Raw genomic sequence first — 21,162 nt, 5'->3', positions numbered from 1 at the left:
AACTGAGATGAAGTTAAAGGGGCCGTGAGTTTAGAAATCCTAAATTTTTAAAGGAAGTCCGATATCCAATGAGTAATAGAAAAAGGAGGCTGGGTGCTGTGGTGCACGCCTATAATCTATAATCCTAGTGCTTTGGGAGGCCAAGGCAGGAGGATCACTTGAGCCCAGGAGTTTGAGACCAGCCTGGGCAATACAGTGGGACCTCATCTCTACAAAAAATTTTAAAAATTAGGCCCGGCGCAGTGGCTTATGCCTGTAATCCAGCACAGGGAGGGAGAAGCAGGTGGATTATGAGGTCAGGAGTTGGAGACCAGCCTGGCCAACACAAAAATTAGCCAGGCATGGTGGTGTGCACCTGTAGTCCCAGCTACTCAGGAGGCTGAGGCAGGATAATTGCTTGAACCCAGGAGGCGGAGGTTGCAGTGATCCAAGATTGCACCACTGCACTCCAGCCTGGGCAACAGAGCAAGATTCCATCTCAAAAAAAATTTTTTTTAATTAGCTGGGGATGGTGGTACATGCCTATAGTCCCAGCTACTTGGGAGGCTGAGGCAGGAGGATTGCTTGAGCCAAGGAAATTGAGGCTGCAGTGAGTCATGATTACACCACTGCACTCCAGCCTGGGTGACAGAATGAGACTGTGTCTCCAAAAATAAATAAAAAGGATAATTAAGCATCACAGATAAAACTGGCCTTAAATGAGGACAACGTCACATGCAATTCCCCACCCCTGCTTAGGAGGCAAGAACTTTCTGATCCCTAGTGGCTAGTGTGGCTGTTCAGACTGCTAGAGTAGAAAAAAAAACCATCTTGGGAGTTGGTGATGGATTAAACCTAGTGAAGGGGTAAAAATCAGATTTGGGGTAGAATATGACTTAGGCTTGCTTCCCCAGGCACTGAGGACAAGACCCAAGGGCATGCTCCCCACCACTTCCTCACCCATTGCTGCTTCTTTGGTCAGCTGCCCATGGTACTTGGAGCACTCAGCCATCATCTGCTGAAGCTCGCCAGCACTGTGCTTGGAGGGCTCCCTGACAAAGGCCTCAGAGCACCTCTTTGTATAGATGGAGGCCGGGCGGATGGTCTCAGTGCGGCCGTGCTTGAATGCGGCAGTGCTGCAGGACTCGTAAGTGGCCACTGTCAGCCCGTACTGCCGCAGGAAGGCCATCTGGAAGGCCAGCTGGGCCACCGCGTCAGGACTCAGCTTCTTCTTCTTCAAGAATTCTTTGCCTCCTCTCTGAAACTGGAGGCAGTCGATAGTGAGGGTTTTCATGGTTGCGTCAAACTTTTCCTTAGCAGCCGTGATGCCAGTCTTTAAGGCATCACTCAGCTTGAAGTTGAGTTTCCGCACGGCATCAGTAGAGTCAGTGGTGGCTGGCTGGCTCTGTGGAGTGATGGCAGGGGTCTGAGTGCTGTCTTTAAACACTTCATTAAAAAATCTGAGCACTGCCACACCATCACCCCAAGAGTGCTCAAAGTGGACAGCAGCAGAGCCATCCTTGGCGATAATGAGGTTAAAGGATTTATCAAACCAGCGGTTAGTGCCATCCCCATGCAGCATGTTGTGGGACAAGTGGATAAGGTCCTTAATGGGGAAGTCATCTAGGCAGAGGCAGAACACAGCAGAGTCCACTTTCCTCAGGCCCTCCTCATTGCCACTACTCAGCAGCTTCTGCCTGAGCTCTGCCCAGATGTCTCGGTTCTCACTGGTCAGGTATGCCAGAGGAAACTCGGGGGCGGGGCTGCCATCTGAGAGAATGTACTTCAGATGTGCCTGGATTTCCGAGGGGCTCACAATGTTCCCATCTTGATCCAGGACATCGAAGATATAAAAATTTCCTTTCCTTACGACCAGGAGGTGTCTGGCCTTGTCATCAGTGAAGAGTTCATCCCGACTGGGCTTGGGTAAACGAGTTGAATTGAAAAGCCGAAAATACTGGGACATATCCAGGGGATATGCATTGACCAGGTAGGCCCCGTACCAGGACAGAGAGGAAGGCACAAAGCGTATAAGTCTCTTGAAGGTGTCAGTGTCACTTTTTGCAGGATTCAAGTGGAACACTTCTGGCTCCAGAAGGCCAGCCCGGAGTGTCTTCAGAAACCGGATGGCAGAAACAGTCATGTTCGTTGCCCGGGTGAGCTGGTCGTTGTACTCAGATTTTGGGTCAGGGTTGAAAGCCATAAATGGATTAAAGTTCAGAACAACGGAATCTCGAGCAGATAGGTACATATCAAACCAGGGTCCTAAAAAACAAAAAGAAAAAAGTAACATAAAATGTTAATGCTGTCCCTAAAAGTAAGATTTGAGGAAGAAAAAAAATTCAAGCATAGGCAAAGGAAATGCCATCCACCTCCAGAGAGGAGAATTCCCTGATGGTTTTTTTGCTCTGCAATAATTCAAGACATATAAATGGGATCATACAATATATGGTCTTTGCATCTGGCTTCTATCACTTATAATAATGTTTTTGTTTTGTTTTGTTTTTTGAGTCAGAGTACTGCTCGTCGCCCAGGCTGGAGTACAGTGGTGCAATCTTGGCTCACTGCAACCTCTGGCTCCCGGGTTCAAGCAATTCTTCTGCCTCGGCCTTCCGAGTAGCTGGGATTACAGGCGCCTGCAACCATGTCCAGCAAATTTTTGTATTTTTACTAGAGATGGGGTTTCACCATGTTGGCCAGGCTGGTCTCAAACTCCTGACCTCAGGTGATCCACCCGCCTCGGCTTCCTAGTAATGTTTTTAAGGTTCATCCATGTTGTAGCATGTAACAGTTCTTCATTTCTTCTTACTGCTGAATAATGTTCCATTATATGGATATACTATATTTTGTTTAACCACTCATCAGTTAATGGACATTTGAACTGTTATATGGATATACTATATTTTGTTTATCCACTTGGATATAGATTATTGGATATAATGTATATCCAATATTATATTTGGATTATACTATATTGGATTTAGAATATAGAAATTTAGAAATCCTAAATTTGGGATATATCCATATAGTATTTCCAAAATATAGTAAATCCATATAAAAATTCAGAAATCCTAAATTTTTAAAGGAAGTCTGATATCCAATGAGTAATAGATTTTGGATCCAAAATCTATTACTCATGGATATATGGATATACTATATTTTGTTTATCTACTCATCAGTTAATGGACATTTAAACTGTTTCTACTGTAGCTATTATGAATTATATTGCCTTTTTTTTAAAGATGCATGGGATTTCTGTCATCCAGGCTGGATTCCAATGGTGTGATCATGGCTCACTGCAGCCTTGAACCCTGGGCTCAAGCGATCCTCCCACCTCAGCCTCCCAAGTAGCTAGGACTACAGGTGCACACCGCAAGCCTGGCTATTTTTTTAATTTTTTGTAGAGATGGGGTCTTACTATGTTGCTCAGGCTAGCTTCAAGCTGGCCTCCTCTCACCTCAGGCTCTCAAAGTGCTGGGATTACAGGCGTGAGCCATTGCACCTGGCTATTAAGGATTATGTTGTTATGAACATCATATACACGTTTTTGTGTGGACATATGTTCTTAGTTCTCTTGAGGATATCGCTAGAAGTGGAATTGCTACATCACATGGTAAGTATCTGAGGAACTGCCAGGATGTTTCCCAAAGTAGCTGCACCATTCCCACCAGCTGTCTATGAGGGTTCCAATTTTTCCACATCCTCAAAAGCACTTGTTTTTTTTTTTTTTTTGAGACAGAGTTTTTGCTCTTGTTACCCAGGCTGGAGTGCAATGGCACGATCTCGGCTCACTGCAACCTCTGCCTCCCAGGTTCAAGCAATTCTCCTGCCTCAGCCTCCTGAGTAGCTGGGACTACAGGCGCGCGCCACCATGCCCAGCTAATTTTTGTATTTTTAGTAGAGATGGGGTTTCACCATGTTGACCAGGATGGTCTCGATCTCTTGACCTCGTGATCCACCCGCCTCGGCCTCCCAAAGTGCTGGGATTATAGGCGTGAGCCACCGCACCCTGCAGCACTTGTTATCGTGTGTCTTGTTGCATGGAGAATTCTGGTAAGTGTAAAGGATAGCATTGCAGATTTGATTTGCATTTCCCTAATGTTGATTAATTGGTTTTTCTTTCTCAGTCTGTTTCGTTTCTTGGTTTAAAGGAATACAATACAGTAACACTTCACTTGCATTCATGCTGGAACAGAGCACCCCATCTCTTTAGGTTTCTCTTGTTTCATCTCCTTTCAGGGGCAACATTCATACTTGATTGCCCACCTTATCAAGGGGAAACATCTTCGCTGTCCTTCTGTGCACAGTGTACCTTTGTGCACCCCCTGTTTAGAAAGCACTCAAAAAGCTATTAGAACTATCAGTGCATGGATCACTCAGACTAGCCCTCTGAGTTCCTATAGATGTTTAACCTGTAAAAATTCCAGAAGCAATATCTTACCAGAAAATATGTCAAGGAAAGTTCCCGCTAGGGTTAGTAAGCATGAATAAACTCTATAAATAAGGGCCATTTTTTCACTGGGGCAAATAATGTTCATATGTACAGCACTGGGAAAAGGATCAATAGTTGCGGATTTGTCTGTTACTCATTTGTTGGTCCATTCACTTGTTCCATCTCCTGAGAATCAGTGCTGTGCCAGACCTTGGTCCAGGGGATTTAGAGAGAAATAGGACATGGTCTTTGATTCTGAAAAACCCTGGTGAAGGAAGCAAACAATTAAAACATAATGCAATGCATTAAAATGGTGAGAGAGAAGTAGTACTGGTGGATAAGATATATTTGATGAAAGAAGACATACATTCATGCCTCTGACCTCCCCACCTTTAGCAAAATAATTTCAAAGAGACATAAATCAGTAAGGCCAAGAGAATGGGAGAAGAGAAAAATACTGGAAGCTGGAAAGCACTTATGCAACTGGTAATGACTAAAGCAGACTGGAGAAAGCCAATCCTAAATTGGCAGGAAAGAAAGCCAAGAAATCATATGATTTGCACAGCAGAACCCCCAGAGGGCTCAGTAATTGGCAACCTAGATACATCTGGTTGCAGGACTATTTAATTATATCACCACTACCACCACCACAACCTGAGATTCCCTCCTCACTCCAGTAGAAGACTAAGTTTTACTCTCTGGAGAAAATAAAACTGGGAGACCTGAGTCACAGTTAAGATCTCAAACCTTCTTCGCTTACTTACCCTGCCTTCTACAACACTAGCAACCTTTTGGCAGTTCATTGGAAAAGCATCCCTAGGGAATCTAACCCAATGACACTACCATTAGGAATCTAACCCAATGCAAAGGAAGCAGTTTAGCTGGATCACTGTATCAGTCTGTTTTCATACTGCTATAAAGAACTACCTGAGACTGGGTAATTTATAAAGAAAAGAGGCTTAACTGACTCAGTTCCACATGGCTGGAGAGGCCTTAGGAAACTTACAATCATGGCAGAAGGTGAAGTGGAAGCAAGGCACATCTTACATGGCAGCAGGAGAGAAAACAAGTGAGGAGTAGGAACTGCCAAACACTTTTAAACCATCAGATCTCACGAGAACTCACTATCACAAGAAAAGCATGGGGGAAACCACCCCCATGCTCCAGTCACCTCTCACTAGGTCCCTCCTTTGACACTTGGGGATTACAATTCAAGATGAGATTTGGGTGGGGACACAAAGCCAAACCACCTCATTCCACCCCGGCCCCTCCCAAATCTCATGTCCTTTTCACATTTCAAAACATGATCATGCCTTCTCAACAGTTCCCTAGAGTCTTAACTCATTCCAGCATTAACTCAAAAGTACAAGTCCAAAGTCTCATCTGAGATTTTCAAGGCAAGTTCCTTCTGCCTATGAGTCTGTAAAGTAAAAAACAAGTTAGTTACTTTCAAGATACAATGTGGGTACAGGCACTGGGTAAATGCTCCCATTCCAAAAGGGAGAAAATGGCCAAAACAGAGGGGCTACAGGCCCCATAAAAATCTAAAATCCAGCGGGGCAGCCATTAAATCTTAAAGCTCCAAAATAATCTTTGACTTCATGTCTCACATCCAGGGCATGCTGATGCAAGGGGTGGGCTCCCAAGGCATTTGGCAGCCCTGCCCCTGTGGCTCTGCAGAGTACAGCCCCATGGCTGCTTTCACAGGCTGGCATTGAATGCCTGTGGCTTTTCCAGGCACCATGGTGCAAACTGTTGGTGTATCTACCATTCTGGGGTCTGGACAGTGGCCCTCTTCTCACAGCTTTTTTTTTTTTTATTCTTTTTATTAGAAATTGAGAATACAGCAAGTAGGGAAATCCCACATCAATGGAACCATCACACAGATCCCTTTCTGGAACCCCAGCCTTCTATGATCCCCAAAAATGTGCTTTGTGGCTTTAGCAATTTATAAAGGGGAAGAGGGAAAATACTGAAAAAGCCCACTATTTAACGGTGAAAGAATGAAGCTGTAGACGTCCCAACCAGCCTAAGGCCAAAAAAGAAAATTAAAAACCTGCACAGAGCAAGCAAGCCTCTGACTGCTGAGAGTAAGGCATTCAGGTGCCAACCTGGTGAGAGTTCTCAGCTCCCCAGTGGGAACTCTGTGTGAGGCTCTAACCCCACATGTCCCGTCTGCATCACCCAAGTAGAGGATCTCCATGAGGGCTTCACCCTGTAGCAGACTTCTGCCTGGACATCCAGGTGTTTTCACATATCCTCTGAAATCTAGGAGGAGGTTTCCAAACCTCAACTCTTGTTTTCTGCACACCCAACACCATGGGGAAGCCTCCAATGCTTGGAGCTTACATCCTCTGAAGCAAGCCACAGCTGTGCCTTGGCCCCTTTTAGCCATAGCTGGAGCTGGAGTGCCTGGGACACAGGGCACCATGTCCTGAGGCTGCACAGAACAGCAGGGTCTAGGAAACCATATTCCCCTCTTAGGCCTCTGGTCCTATAATGGGAGGGGCTGCTGTAAAGATCTCTGAAATGCCCTGGAGACATCTTCCCCATTGTCTTGACTATAAACATTTGGCTTCTCATTACTTATACAAATTTCTGCAGTCGGTGGCTTGAATTTCTTCCCAGAAAATTTTTCTTTTCTACTGCATGGTCAGGCTGCAAATTTTCCAAACTTTTATGTTTTGCTCGTCGCCCCCAACTTTTTTTTTTTTTAGATGGAGTCTCATTCTGTCGAGGCTAGAGTGCAGTGATGCAATCTTGGCTCACTGCAACCTCCACTTTCCGAGTTCAAGAAATTCTCTGCCTCAGCCTCCCAAGTAGCTGGGATTACAGGTACCTGCCACCACGCCTGGCTGATTGTTGTATTTTTAGTAGAGATGGGGTTTTACCACCTTAGCCAGGCTGGTCTTGACCTCCTGACTCATGATCCACCACCTTGGCCTCCCAAAGTGCTAGGATTATAGGCATGAGCCTCCACACCCAGCTGCTCTGCTTCCCTTTTAAACATTAAGTTCCAATTTCAGATCATCTCTTTGTGAATGCATATGACCATATGCTTTCAGAAAAAGCCAGGACACCTCTTGAATGCTTTGTTGCTTAGAAATTTCTTCCATCAGACACCCTAAATCATCTATCTCAAGTTTAAAGTTCTACAGATCTCTAGGGTGGGGCAAAATGCCACCAGTCTCTGCTAAAGCATAGTAAGAGTAACCTTTGCTCCAGTTCCCAATAAGTTCCTCATCTCCATTTGAGACCACTTCAGCCTGGACTTCATTGTCCAAATCACTATCAGCATTTTGGTCAAAACCATTCAACAAGTCTCTAAGAAGTTCCAAACTGTCCCACATTTTCCTGTCTTCTTCTGAGCCCTCCAAACTGTTCCAACCTCTCCCCATTACCCAGTTCCAACGTTGCTTCCATATTTTCAGGTATCTTTATAGCAATGCCCCCCATCCTGGTACCAGTTTTCTGTATTAGTACATTTTCACACTGCTATAAAGAACCACCTGAGACTGGGTAATTTATAAAGAAAAGAGGTTTAATTGGCTCACAGTTCCTCATGGCTGGGGAGGCATCAGGAAACTGATGCCTCATGGTGCAAGGTGAAGGGGAAGCAAGGCACATCTTACATGGCAGCAGGAGAGAAAGAGAACAAGTGGGGGGAACTGCTAACCACTTTTTAACTTTCAGAGCTCATGAGAATTCACTATCATGAGAACAGCATGGGGAAAACCACCCCCATGATCCAGTCACCTCCCTCCAGGTCCCTCCCTCAATATGTGGCTATTACAATTCAAGATGAGATTTGGGTGGGGACATAGAGCCAAACCATATCAATCACCATTAGCGCAAAGCCTGTAACTTAAAAGCCCTACCCTCATCCACATAGCTTCCAAGAGCCTTTTTAATATCTCACTGATATCTAAGACAACACAGGATTATGAAGCATCTGAAGAAAGAAAAGGGCAAAACAAACAGGAAAAATGCAACTTTGAGGCAACAGACTGAAGAGAGAAGAGATCTTTAAAAAGAATTCTCAGAGATAAACTATTTTTTTTTAATTAAGAACACCCTAAGGAGAAAAAATAACTTGTGGAAGTAAAAAATAGGAAAGCAGAAATTTAAAAAATCAATAGACAGTTTGAGAGATTAAAATTAAGTAAATCTCCCAAGATGATGGAACAAAATAGCAGATGAAAAAATGAGAGAAAAGATAAGAAAATTAGAGGATGAGACCCAGAAATTCTACACCTGAATAATAAGAGTTCTACAAAGAAAAAAACAGGAAAAAAATGGAGAGGAAGAAAATCAAGGAAATAAAACAAGAAAATATCCCAAACCTGAAGAATGAGTTTCCAGATTCAAAGGACTCACAGAGTGGCCCAACAAAATGGGTAAGGATAGACTCACACCAAAACACATTACTTGAAATTTCAAAACACTGGGGACAAAGAGAAGATTCTAAAAAGCTTCCAAAAGCAGACAGAAGAAGCAGTGAAAAGATCAAGTCTCAGAATAACATTAGATTTACCAACAGCAACACTGGACACTAAAAGACAATGGAGCAAAGCTTCCGAAATTCTGTGGGAAAATGATTTCCAACCTGGCCAAATTATCAATGAAGTATAAGGGCCATTTAAAAATTTTTGCTTCCCATGTTCTGCTTCCAGATAGTAAAGGGAATATGTGCTCTGATTAAGAGAGAGAGAGAGAGAGAGAGAGAGAGAGAGAGAGAGAGAGAGAGAGAGAGAGAAACCAAGAAAGAAGAAAATATGAAAGACAAACTCGAGTCTCAACATGACAAAGAGATGACAGATGCCCCAGCTGATGGTGAAAGACCCCAGGAGAGGAGCTTCACAGAAGGCCAAAAGGCTCATAAATCTAGACTAGATCATGTTGCAAGTTCTGGAAGGGGTTTCGTCAAGAAGGCCAAAAGAATAGAATGTCCAATCTGCTTTCATGTATTGAGAGGAGATTTAGACAGCTTGGGAAGAATCTGGGGTAAAATAGTAAGCACATAGAAAACTAAACAAGAGACAGGATGGAATAATTATTAACTTCAGGAAAAACAATCCCGATATGCTACATGACTCAGCTGACAATAGTGCTTATATGATGATAAGAACATATACACTAGATACTGAGTTATCCAAAATTACAAATCCCTATGCTATGAAAATGAGGGGATAGGAAGTGCGTGTATACACTCGTATATGTGGTGGGATGTAAAATACTGCTGGATTCTAATCTTCTACATTGAGATGTCAATAGCTAATGACTAAAGCAAAAAAAATCAAGATGCAGTAACATAAGTATCTAATTTAGAGATACGGGGATATAAATCAAAAGATTTATGAGCTGAAAGTGAGAAGTGGGAAATTAGGAGATAATCAGGAAATTGCTCTTTTTCCTAACAAGCCTTATAGAACTGTCTGATTCTTTAAACTTTGTGCATATATAACCTTGGTAAATATTTAAACTAAAAGAAGTGCTGTAGGAACAGAGGTGGAAGCAACCAACTCTGAATGGAGAGGAAAAAGGACTGAGAAGGTTTCACAGAAAACCATCCTCTTTGGATCTTAAAAGAAGAATTTGCCAGGCAAAAAAATGCTAGTGGGAACAGCATGGATAAAGGCACAGAAGAATGAAAGACTGAGGGTTCAGGGAGCAATGAGGAGCTCAGCAGGAAGTATGTCAGGGTGGGTGGTGAGATGAGGCTGGAGAGGATAGTTCTGCCTGACTGTGAAGGACCCAGAATGATACAGCACATAGGACTTAATCCTGCATCCTTTTCAGACGGGACCATTGATTAGGTTCTGCCTCAATCCCATCTACAGAGAAGGCCAGCCATTGTCCTTGAGCATGGACTCCAGTCAACACCTCAGCAGATGAGGAACACACTCAGCCTTAACATTTACCTCAGGAAGGGAGGATGAGACATTACTTCATTTGCCAGTCTCACCAACAATATCTTTGAGATCCAAACAGGAGAGAATATGCCTTACTTTTCATTATGGAGGGCTCTGGGAGAAATCACACCCACAGCCAAGCTTACCTACCTGAAATGTAGCTTGTATGTTTATTCTGTTTGTCCTGAGCAACCAGCTGCTTGTGCAGTTCTTTTCCAATCCCATTTTCAAAACTCTTGCAAAATTGTTCTGTTTTCCTGAAACATTCAAGAAAAGACAAAATCAAACCACAGTAGGAAATATGTGATTTTTAGGTTCATGGCAAGGAACTCATAGAGTTTTGGGTCCTCAACAGCATAGCCCTAAAATCTGGAATGAGATCAGAAAGTACCTCTAACCAGAACAGGAATCAATCTAAAATTGATAATCTAGACTACCTTCTTAAAACGAATGATTAGGAAAATCAATCATCTCACAAAACAATCCATACCCTAGAAGGCAGTTTGGCATGGAGAAAAGGACATAAGCTCTGGAGTCAACAGAAGTTAAGTCTGAATCCTAGCCCTGTCACTTTTCACATTGTGTAATCTTGTATAAGTTACTTGATCTGAGTCTGTTTCTTGATGTGTAAAACAGATAATACCACTTTAAAAGATTAAAAAATATTTGTAAAACTAAGGATTTAGAATACCCTAAAACATAATACTTAGTAACTAGTAGCTATTACCATATCAAGAGAAACTTCAAATGATTAATAAGGAATATTTGAAAACAGAGGACTAGATTATGGATAATTCATCTGTTTCTCCATCACTGTCCAGTGAAGAGTTCTATGATTCCAACAACAGTGCCAGTTACCCGTAGAGAAAAATTTCCACTATGGAAAAAGAGTACTACAGTAGGCTACAAGAACTTAATGCAATCCACTTTGACAATGTCTGGTATTATTTTCCAATTCCATGCTGTATTAGCTTCCTAAGGACTGCTGTAACAAAACACCACAAACTGGGTGGCTTCAAACAATAGAAATTTATTCTCTCACAGTTCCGGAGACTTCAAGTACAAAATCAAGGGGTCAGTAGGACTATATCCTCTCTGAAGACTGGGGAACAATCTCTTGCATGGCTTTCTTTGAGATTCTGGTGCTGCCAGCAATCCTTGGCGTGCCTTGGCTTGTTGACACATCACTCCAGTCTCTGCCTGTGTCCTCACATGGCTGTCTCTGTGTCTTCTTCTTACAAGGACACCAGTCATATTTGACTAAGGACCCATACTACTCCAGTAGGACCTCATCTTAACTAATTACATCTGCCACAACCCTAATTTCAAATAAGATCATCCACTAAATTTCATGAAAAAAGGCATACATTTTGGAGGCTGCTATCCAACTCAACAAACATGCTCAGTGTGCAGACTTCTGGTCTGCCGTATGGTCTCCTCAAGGGACCTCCCTTCCAACGGCACATGCTTTCTATAAATGACTAGTACCAGTGAGCCTCCCAGGTACATCTGCTAAGGGAAAGTACATATTTGGCATTCTGGCTTATAAACTATCTCTTGTTGAGCCTGTTTAGAGGTACCCTCGGGGCTTGGTCTGTCCTTCATGAATGAAAATCTACTTCCTGAACTTGCAAATGTACAACAGGTTCTGGGTTCCTAGAGACCCAGCCGAGTCACAGACATTCCCTGAAGCTCGGTCCACCACCCTGTCTTGAACCATCCCAACTATGCTCACCCAAGGTTCTTAGTATTTACCTGAACTGGCCATCATCCAAGAGAGGCTTCTGTGCATTGAGGTATCTCCTGATGGTATCTTCAAGTTTGGGAATAGGCAGCCTGGAGAGAAAGCAAGGTTAGTGTAAGACTGATAGTATGTGGAAGAGGTTAATTAGCTTTAATGAACTGATTACTGGATCATAATTTCACCAACAATCAGAAGCCACTGACAAATCAGAATCAGTGTGTTTACTAATACCAAGTATATCAATGGTAACTCTACTTTTTAAGTAAAATAACAACAAAATCTTTAAGTAAAATACTAATATAATTATATTTAATAATAATAATAGATTCAAAATGGGGAAGCAGAAGCTGCCCCAAGCATTCCTGTTTCCTGGTCACAATTCTAACACCTGTGCTAACACTGTATTGGCACTGATTTAATTCTACCCTTAGTTTGAACAACTGTATTTTTCTTCTCTAGGATAAAATGAAAAGTTTCTATTTTTTAAATTTTCTTCTGCATTTTACAACAGATAATTGTGTAAGAGTGAAACACAAATCTGTCCAAGGGTCAGCTATATATGGGGGCTACAGTCACTGAAAGGTAGGAATCGACCAGTAAGCCATGTCCAGACACCAGGAGTGCCATTAGGAAGAACCAGATAGTCCCACATGCTTAAATAACAGGAACAACAATTTGCCTACTCATCATTCTCTCTACCAGTGATTCCCAAAGATGGCTATGGTGATGAAGTTACTGGGTTATCATGAAATGAAAACACATGGACAGTAAAGTGAGGTGTATTTTCTCTTTCATTTCAAAGGTTTTATTGAAAGATATATCCCCTACTATCAAAACAATCAGAGTTTTATAGGTTACCTCTACCAACTCACAATTAACACTTTTTTTTTTTTTTGAGATGGAGTCTTGCTCTGTCACCCAGGCTGGAGTGCAGTGGTGCAATCTCAGCTCATTGCAACCTCCACCTCCTGGGTTCAAGCAATTCTCCTGCCTCAGCCTCCCAAGCATCTGGGACTACAGGCGCATGCCACCATACCCAGCAAATTTTTTGTATTTTTTTTTTACTAGAGATGGGGTTTCACCATATTGGCCAGGCTGGTCTCAAACTCCTGACCTCATGATCCACCTGCCTCAGCCTCCCAAAGTGCTGGGATTAAAGGTGTGAGCCACCATGCCTGGCTCAAAATTAACACTGATATGCAAAATACTGAAATGTATCAGTCATTTAGGAAAACTGAAACATGATACATAAAACAGTTTAAAAGCCTAATATAAGATATACTGTGGTTCATCAGTTTATTTTTCAATGCATGTTTATCTGTAATACAACATAAATAAACCAATTATTTACTGCCATTATGGACTCAGACTGTACTAAGTAACCATTCACAACACTTTAACACCATAGATCCCCTTATGTTCACTGACTTACTCAGAAAAATCCTAGGTACTGTCTCAGCTGTCTCATAATTCCAGAGTTGCCTACATACGTTTCTTAAGACTTAGTTTTATTACAGTAGGAATATTCATGAAAGTTTACCTTCTTCCCTTTAAACAAAATTCTACATTAGAGACAATGGCAATTTGATTAAAAAACAGTGCTATTTAACATTTTCTGGAGTAAGGCTGGGCACGGTGGTTCACACCTGTAGTCCTAGCACTTTGGGAAGCTGAGGCAGGCAGATTGCTTGAGTCCAGGAGTTCAAGACCACCTGAGCAATATGGTGAAACCCTATTTCTACAAATGATACAAAAAATTAGCCAGGCATGGTAATGCATGCCTGTGGTCCCAGCTACTTGGGAGGCCAAGGTGGGAGGATTGCTTGAGCCTGGAAGGCAGAGGTTGCAGTAAGCTGAGATCGGGCCACTGTACTCCAGCCTAGGCAACAGAGTGAGAGACCCTGTCTCAAAAAAAAAAAAAAAAATTTTTTTTTTTTTGTAGTGTTAACTGTAGCCTGATCTTTAGTGGAGTAAAGCAAGTTTTCAGAGTGATTATTTATATTTGAGTTATGAATACAATAAAAACTAAATTTTCTAGATGGAAATTGTAGCAGCACAGACTAGTATAAAATAAAACTATATACGATAAAAACTAAATTTTCTAGATGGAAATTGTAGCAGCACAGACTAGTATAAAAATGATCATGGATATAAAAATTGCCTATTTTCTATAAAATATATTAAAGATAATGAATATGTCAAGCATCCCAGGTCTAAATTGTTTGCCTTATGTAAAATGCCCTCAGTGTAAATGCCAGGTAGCAATACTGTCTGCATCCCTGAATAACTGAACACTTGGCAGACAATGGCCATGGTGATGAAGTTACTGGTGTACAATGAAATGAAAAAGTATGGACAGTATGGTGAGCTTTCCACAAATCTGCTTAATTTGCTTAATTTAAAAGTCTGTCCTTAATTCTCAGATTATTTTTTTGTGGATGGCAGTCATTAAAAGTTCTTTCTTTTAAGAAAATGTTGATAGCAGTACTTTTCCGTCATGATTTTACTGATCTGTGAAGTCTAAAGGTATAAGAACTACTGTACTGACACAGTGGAAAGAGGATGGGGTCTAAAGTCAGACCTAGGCTTGAAGCTCAACGCTGCCATTTACCTCTAGTTATGTGGTCACAGGTGGCAAATTACTTGATGTCTCTCAGACTCCACTTCCAGTCTATGAATTAAAAAGAACTGCCTCACAGAGAGATCTGAAATGCATTTCTCAAGTTCCAACCACACGTAGGCACAAGTCTATCACCAATATGTCCAGTATACTAGAGAGGTGAAATTCGCAGCCTTCAGAATCACACAGATCTAGGCTTGCATCTTGCACCCTGGCACTTATTATCCATGTGATCTTGGGCAAATTTCTGAATACTCTGGCTCCTCTGTCTCCATTTGTTAAATAATAACTCACAGGGCTCTTAGGAGGATTAAATAATATACATAAAGAGCTTAGCAGGAACCTGACACACCGTCAACACTGAACATACAGCATACACTAAATGTACATTAGATATTCGTAGATATCCAGATATCTATAGTTATCTACAGAAAACACACTCTAAATCCTTCCATTTCCCTACTGGTTTCCTGCCCTCCTTCTATTTCAACACCTCCCACAGGAGGTGCAAACTGTGCCCCCTATTATTTTCTTCTATCCACTCAGCACCATCCAATTTGGCCTCACGCAGCTATTCTTCACCAGCCCCTTCTACCATACCTTTTAGAACTTCTATTCCATTCTTCACCAGCCCCTTCCACCATACCTTTTAGAACTTCCATTCCATCCCTGTATTCTATAAAGTCTTCTCCAGCACTTCTACCTCCTCGCCCTTCTCAATCTGACTATTCTAAAATACCACTTGCTTTCAGATTTCTCTCCAAAGAAAGCCACTCTCTTTTAGGAGGGACCAGTACCCTGAGTCTCAGAGACCCAGTGAGAACCAATATGACTTAATTACAGAACTTGTAGAACTATTAGGAAGGGGGACTCTCCAATAGCTAGGGTCACTAAGCTCTGCCTCACATGTTGGCTGCCACTTTGTCACCATGAGGAGAGAGCCTGCTTGAGAATGGAGTCACATACATTTAAAAAAGCCAAGCAGGAAGGCAAAAGAGAGTTCAGGGGACATCATCTGAGCCCCTCAAGTCAACCTGGATTTTTAGGTCTGTGAGGTCATCTGTTCCTGTTTGCTTAAACCAGTTTGAATTGGAGTTTCTATAACTTGCTACTACAAAGGTCCTTACTGTAACAATTTCTTTTTCTATAAGTGCTCACAAACCATTCTTCCAGTCAACATTTATTCTCTAACATCCAAAACAAGTAGAAAGAAAGAAAAGGAAGGAAAGAAAGAAAAAAAGAAAAGGAAGAATAACATGTATCCTCTTGAAAAATAAAGAAGTGTGATCACCTCCGGTTTCTTTGCACTATTCTGCTTTCTCCACAATTCCTCAATGAACACCAAAAGTTTCACGTGCATTCTGGGAGTTCCTTGAGCTCCCTGTGTTGTAATTCACCAGGGTTTGAAAGTAGAGCCAGGGTCTTGAGAGGGGTACATGGTAGTTTCATCTTAGCCACGTGGGTTCTCCTTCCTACCCCACCTCCACTAAACGTCATTTGCCAAAATGAAGACCGATGTAAGTGCTAAAAAGATTTGTCTCCTGTGTACGTTGCTCTCTGCCACCAGCCATCATTGTCCCATTGGCCTCCAAGCAGTAGGTATATTATTGTTCTTCAGAACACAGCTAAAAAGCCTTTTCTATATTTACATGTTCTAGTTACAATTCGGATAGTTTTCATGGAGTTGCTCAGGAATAAAGTCATCCTGGATGTCAAGACAATTGGTCTGAAGGACATGCCTCTGTGGCCGAAAGCATTACTGCTTCCATGTGTTACCCTCCGTACCCTGAAAACTGCCTCACCTGCCTCCTACGTGGATTCTAGAGAACGTGCCTATTATGTCTTGGGCTTAAATAAGACATGTAATGATTAGGGATTAAAAGAAAAACAACAGGAAATTGGCACTTATTATCAATCAATTATAGACCTAACTTGGTGCCTGATCATTGATTTTTTAAAAGATACAATGGGCCCCTCTTCCCCACACTCACCCTGGGCCAATTCCAATAATTTAAAGCCTACACTGTGATTCTTTACTTTGGGCTGAGCCTCTTATAAACTTCTCCCAATTCTGAACATGTCATGTATTTCAGGCTTCTGATCTTTGGCATGTGCTGCTCTGTCCTCCCTGATTCCTCTCCCGTGGTAAACTTCAAATACCAACCCAATGGTCACCTCCTCCGTGAAGCTTCCTGTACTTACCCAAGTACCAAGTCATTCACACAACACAACAGTTCTCTTCTGGCACATTCTAGACATGCAACAAATGTCTGTTGAAAGCAGTTGTAGTAATTATGAATATCCACTGAGTATTTGCCATGTACCAGATGCTATACTAAATGCTTTAATATCATCATTCCCATTTCTAGGTGAGATGACTTGCTCATGGCCACATAGCTAGTAAGTGGAACTGGGATGAAAAATTAGGTCTGGGGATGGGCATGGTGGCTTATGCCTGTAATCCTAGCACTTTGGGAGGCCTAGGCAGGTGGATCAGGTGAGGTTAAGAGTTCAAGACCAACCTGGCCAACATGTTGAATGAAACCCTATCTCCACTAAAAATACAAAAAAAAAATGTAGCTGGGTGTGGTGGCACACGATTGTAATTCCAGCTACCTGGGAGGCTGAGGCAGGAGAATCGCTTGAACTCAGGAGGAGGAGGTTGCAGTCAGCCGAGATAGCACCACTGCACTCCAGCCCGGGTGACAGCGAGACTCAGTCTCAAAAAAAGAGAAAAGAAAAAGGAAAATCAGGTCTGACTCTGGGTTCATGAGCCTAACGACCGTTAAGATGCTCCTTCCCACTTAGTTCTTTACACCCTAACTGTTTACCTATCAAGTCTCGCCCCCTATACCGCAGGCTCCTCACCATGACTCTTCTCCCAATCCACATTAATAAATGCTTATCGAATTAATCATATGATTGAGATCACGCTGATCCACTATTTGTGTCCTTAGGACTTACAGTTTTAAATATAACGCTTTAAAATAACATCTCACTGAACTACAAGCCTAAAAATAGTTAAAATGGCAAAATGTGTTGTGTATATTTTACCACACTCACAAAAAAAGCCAAGAATAAAACATAATCCCTAAAAAACAGGCAAATGATAGTGCAAGGGCTCCTAGAGGAAACAGAGAGTTCATGATTAAAAGGCAGCAGTGAGGCTGGGCGTGGCAACTCATGCTTGTAGTGCCAGCACTTTGGGAGGCGGAAGCAGGGGAATCACTGGAGTCCAGGACCAGCCTGGGCAACATGGCAAAACCCCATCTCTACAAAAAATACAAAAATTAGCCAGGTGTGGTGGCATGTGCCTATAGTTCCAACTACTTGGGCGGCTAAGGCAGAAGGATGGCTTGAGCCCAGGAGGTTGAGGCTGCAGTGAGCCTTGTTCATACCACTGCACTCCAGCCTGGGTGACAGAGTAAGATCCTGTCTCACAAAGGAAAAAAAAAAAAGCGGGAGTGACAAGTCAGGAACAGGAAGAGGGAGGGAGACAGCTGGAACACCTAATATAAAAGGACCAGTCATTCCCTAAGGCGACTAATCCTGATGGTTCTCTGTCTTTGGCACCTTATCTCAGTCTAGTCTCACAATAACCTTAAGAACTGTGTGTTGCTATTCCTACCTTACAGGTAAGAACTGTGGCTCAGGTCAGGTGAGGTAGCACATGCCTGTAATCCCAGCACTTTGGTAGGCCCAGGCAGGCAGATCACTTGAGATCTGGAGTTTGAGATCAGCCTGGCCAACATGGTGAAACTCCATCTCTACTAAAAATACAAAAATTAGCTGGGCGTGGTGGTGCATGCTTATAATCCCAGCTACTTGGGAGCCTGAGGTGGGAGGATCCCTTGAACCTGGGAGGCAGAAGTTGCAGTGAGCCGAGATAGGGCCACTGTACTCCAGCCTGGGTGACAGAGAAAAACTCTGTCTCAAAAAAACCAAAATGAACTGTGGCTCAAAGAAGTTAACACAATTGCCCAAAGTTCTAGTTAAGAGTTGCAGATCTGCTGGGAGCGATGGCTCACGCCTGTAATCCCAGCACTTTGGGAGGCTGAGGCAGGTGGATCACAAGGTCAGGATCTCGAGACCAGCCTGGCCAACACGGTGAAACCCATCTCTACTAAAAATACAAAAATAAGCCGGGCATGGTGACGTGCACCTGTAATCCCAGCTACTCGGGAGGCTGAGGCAGGAGAATCACTAGAACCCGGGAGGCAGAGTTTGCAGTGAGCCGAGACCATGCCATTGCACTCTAGCCTGAGCGAAAGAGCAAGACTCTGTCTCAAAAAAAAAAAAAAAAAGAGTTGCAGATCCAGAATCTGAAACTACATTCTACCAGACCTCAAAGTCAGGAATTTTCACCAAGTGTAACATCAATGAGTGAGTGTGAAAGATTATACATTTTACCAGTCTAGAATCTGAGAGAGAGAGGAATCTCATCTCTCATCTGACTCCCAATTTACAAATAAGATAATGGATGTCTGGGGGAGGTTGGTTGCTTAAAATTATACGTGGGTGACTGTGGTACTATTTGAACTGGAGTTTGAATTGGTACCTCCAGATTCCTACAGACTGTGCTGTGGATGGGGTTGGAATAAATGATCTTAAATATTCTTTCCAGCTTTCCAATTTTAAAATGCAGAAAACCCCTCTGATCTTAAACCTGGGTGGGGCCCAGGCCTGCCTGAAAGTCAATGACCATCTGACTCTGAACTTGGCAAGTGAAGACAGGTTCTGTCAGTCCTCACCTTTCACCCACATACTGGTTCAGCTCATAACAACAAGTTGACAGGGAGGAAGCCTGTCCCAGGCCTATCCCACAGGCACAAAGTCCCTTTTTCTTCCTCCCACTTGCCACGTGTAGATAATCTCATTTTCATTTGTCTTAGATGTCTGCACAAAATGTCATTTCACAAGAATCACTCCATCTTCCTGAGAGGGTGGGGGTGTTTAGTGATGACACTGGGTTAAGTGGTCCTGGATGCAGAGAAAAACAGCAACCCAGCAGCTGGGGTGAGGCCTGTGACACAATCTTTGTTCCACACACGGGGAAGGAGCCTGGCCACCAGCTCCTGGAGTGCAAGGAATCCCTCAGGTTAGTATGGTGAGAAAGAAGGTGAGAAGGGTCTTTGAGACAAATTTTGAACTTGGCTCCAGGAACTGAGTTACTCAGTAAGTTAGAAGTTAGCTCAGGTTTGGTTTAAAGGGTGAAGAAAATTTCTGATATTGAAGAAGGACACCTGGCAACTCAGACGAAGGCTGGGGGAACTGGAAGCCGGATTTAAGAAAGTACTGTGGGAGGGAAGAGGAGAGGATTTACTAAGGCTATTTTCAGAGGGGAAGTGGATTCTGGGTGAAGGTTCTCAAGGACAGGTAGCCCATGGTGAGAAGGAGAGAGAATTTGAGTGGGCTCTGGATCTGAGTATGATGGACTGTGGACCGGGTACTGAGGGTGGTGTCTAGAATTCTGTGAGGGTGAGCTGCGCTTTCAAGGGGTACTGCGGGTGAGGAAGGATGTTTTAGAGGGAGGAACGTGTTGAGGAGGGCTGGGAGGCAGTGAAAAGTTTCCGGGTGAAGACTGGACTTAGGAGGTTAAAGATTTAAAAACATGGGTGAGGGTCAGTTGAAGGCAAGGGTGAACACTTGCGGGCTGTGCTTGTAGGGGCTGATGGAGGGGGTGAAAGAACAGAGTATGGGAGAAATGGGGGGTGGGGCTGAGGGTCCTGAGTGACAGGGGTGAAGGCGGTGCTGGGAGAAGTTGAGGAATGGTAACCAAGATGTGTTAGGAATCAGCCTACCCAAATTCCGGGCAGGAATGTAAGGCAGTCATTAAAGTACTTTCAGGAGACACCATAGTCGAGGGGTTACAGCAGTGCTGGAGATAAGCAGACCTGGCATTTTTCAGGGAGAAGAGAAGGACTCTTAGGATAGCTGGCTAGAAGCTAGGTTAATGGAGAGGGAATCTGAGAAGGGTTCAAGATGGAGAATCTGAGATAACATCGAGGGGTTCTGGAAGAGAATGTGAGGGTTCTGAGGTTCCTGTGCTAGGAGATTCTGAAAGTCCCAAGACTTCCATATGAGGGGATGTGGCAGCCTCCTCCACTGTAGGGGTTTCGGGGAGGAAGCGGGTTCACTAGAAGAGTCATGATGACTGCAGTCAGGTTGGGGCAGATCCTGGGATGGCAGCGGGCTGCGGGGACCCGGAGGCCTGGCTCACCTGGGCAGGCTGTCCTGGTAGTGCATGGTGGGCACGATGCTGCGCTGCAGGTACTGGCCGGGCCCAGAGCCGGCGGTGAGGCGCCGACTGGGGGCTCCCGGGCCAATCGCGGGGCACCGGGACCAGGCGCGCAGCAGTAGGCGGGGCACCATCGTCCCGGGAGCCTGCGGCGGCGAGAAGACGGCAAGTGGGGAGTTCTGGAGTCTAAAGACAAGGCCGCTGCCCTTAGGGCCCAGGACAAAGCGTCAGGACTCC

At 43.5% G+C, this 21,162-nt stretch overlaps 1 protein-coding gene across 1 annotated transcript in view; it reads right to left on the bottom strand.

Annotated features, from left to right (window-relative positions):
* The window catches only part of CPT2 (carnitine palmitoyltransferase 2), a 23,003-nt gene extending 1,841 nt beyond the window's left edge, over window positions 1-21,162 (bottom strand). Inside the window, exons 1-4 of the mRNA XM_012442807.3 lie at window positions 20,908-21,162; window positions 12,079-12,159; window positions 10,474-10,580; window positions 940-2,244 (exon numbers count right to left, since the gene is read on the bottom strand). Coding sequence (XP_012298230.2) covers window positions 940-2,244; window positions 10,474-10,580; window positions 12,079-12,159; window positions 20,908-21,059 — 1,645 coding nt within the window. The 5' untranslated portion in view covers window positions 21,060-21,162. The remainder of the gene's footprint in view (window positions 1-939; window positions 2,245-10,473; window positions 10,581-12,078; window positions 12,160-20,907) is intronic.

Source organism: Aotus nancymaae, unplaced genomic scaffold (assembly GCF_030222135.1).
Source record: "Aotus nancymaae isolate 86718 unplaced genomic scaffold, 86718_ANA_hifiasm-v0.15.2.pri h1tg000007l, whole genome shotgun sequence".
NCBI classification, from domain to species: domain Eukaryota; kingdom Metazoa; phylum Chordata; class Mammalia; order Primates; family Aotidae; genus Aotus; species Aotus nancymaae.
Note: the sequence above shows the minus strand (reverse complement) of the source record. Positions and strands in the feature narration are given on the sequence as shown.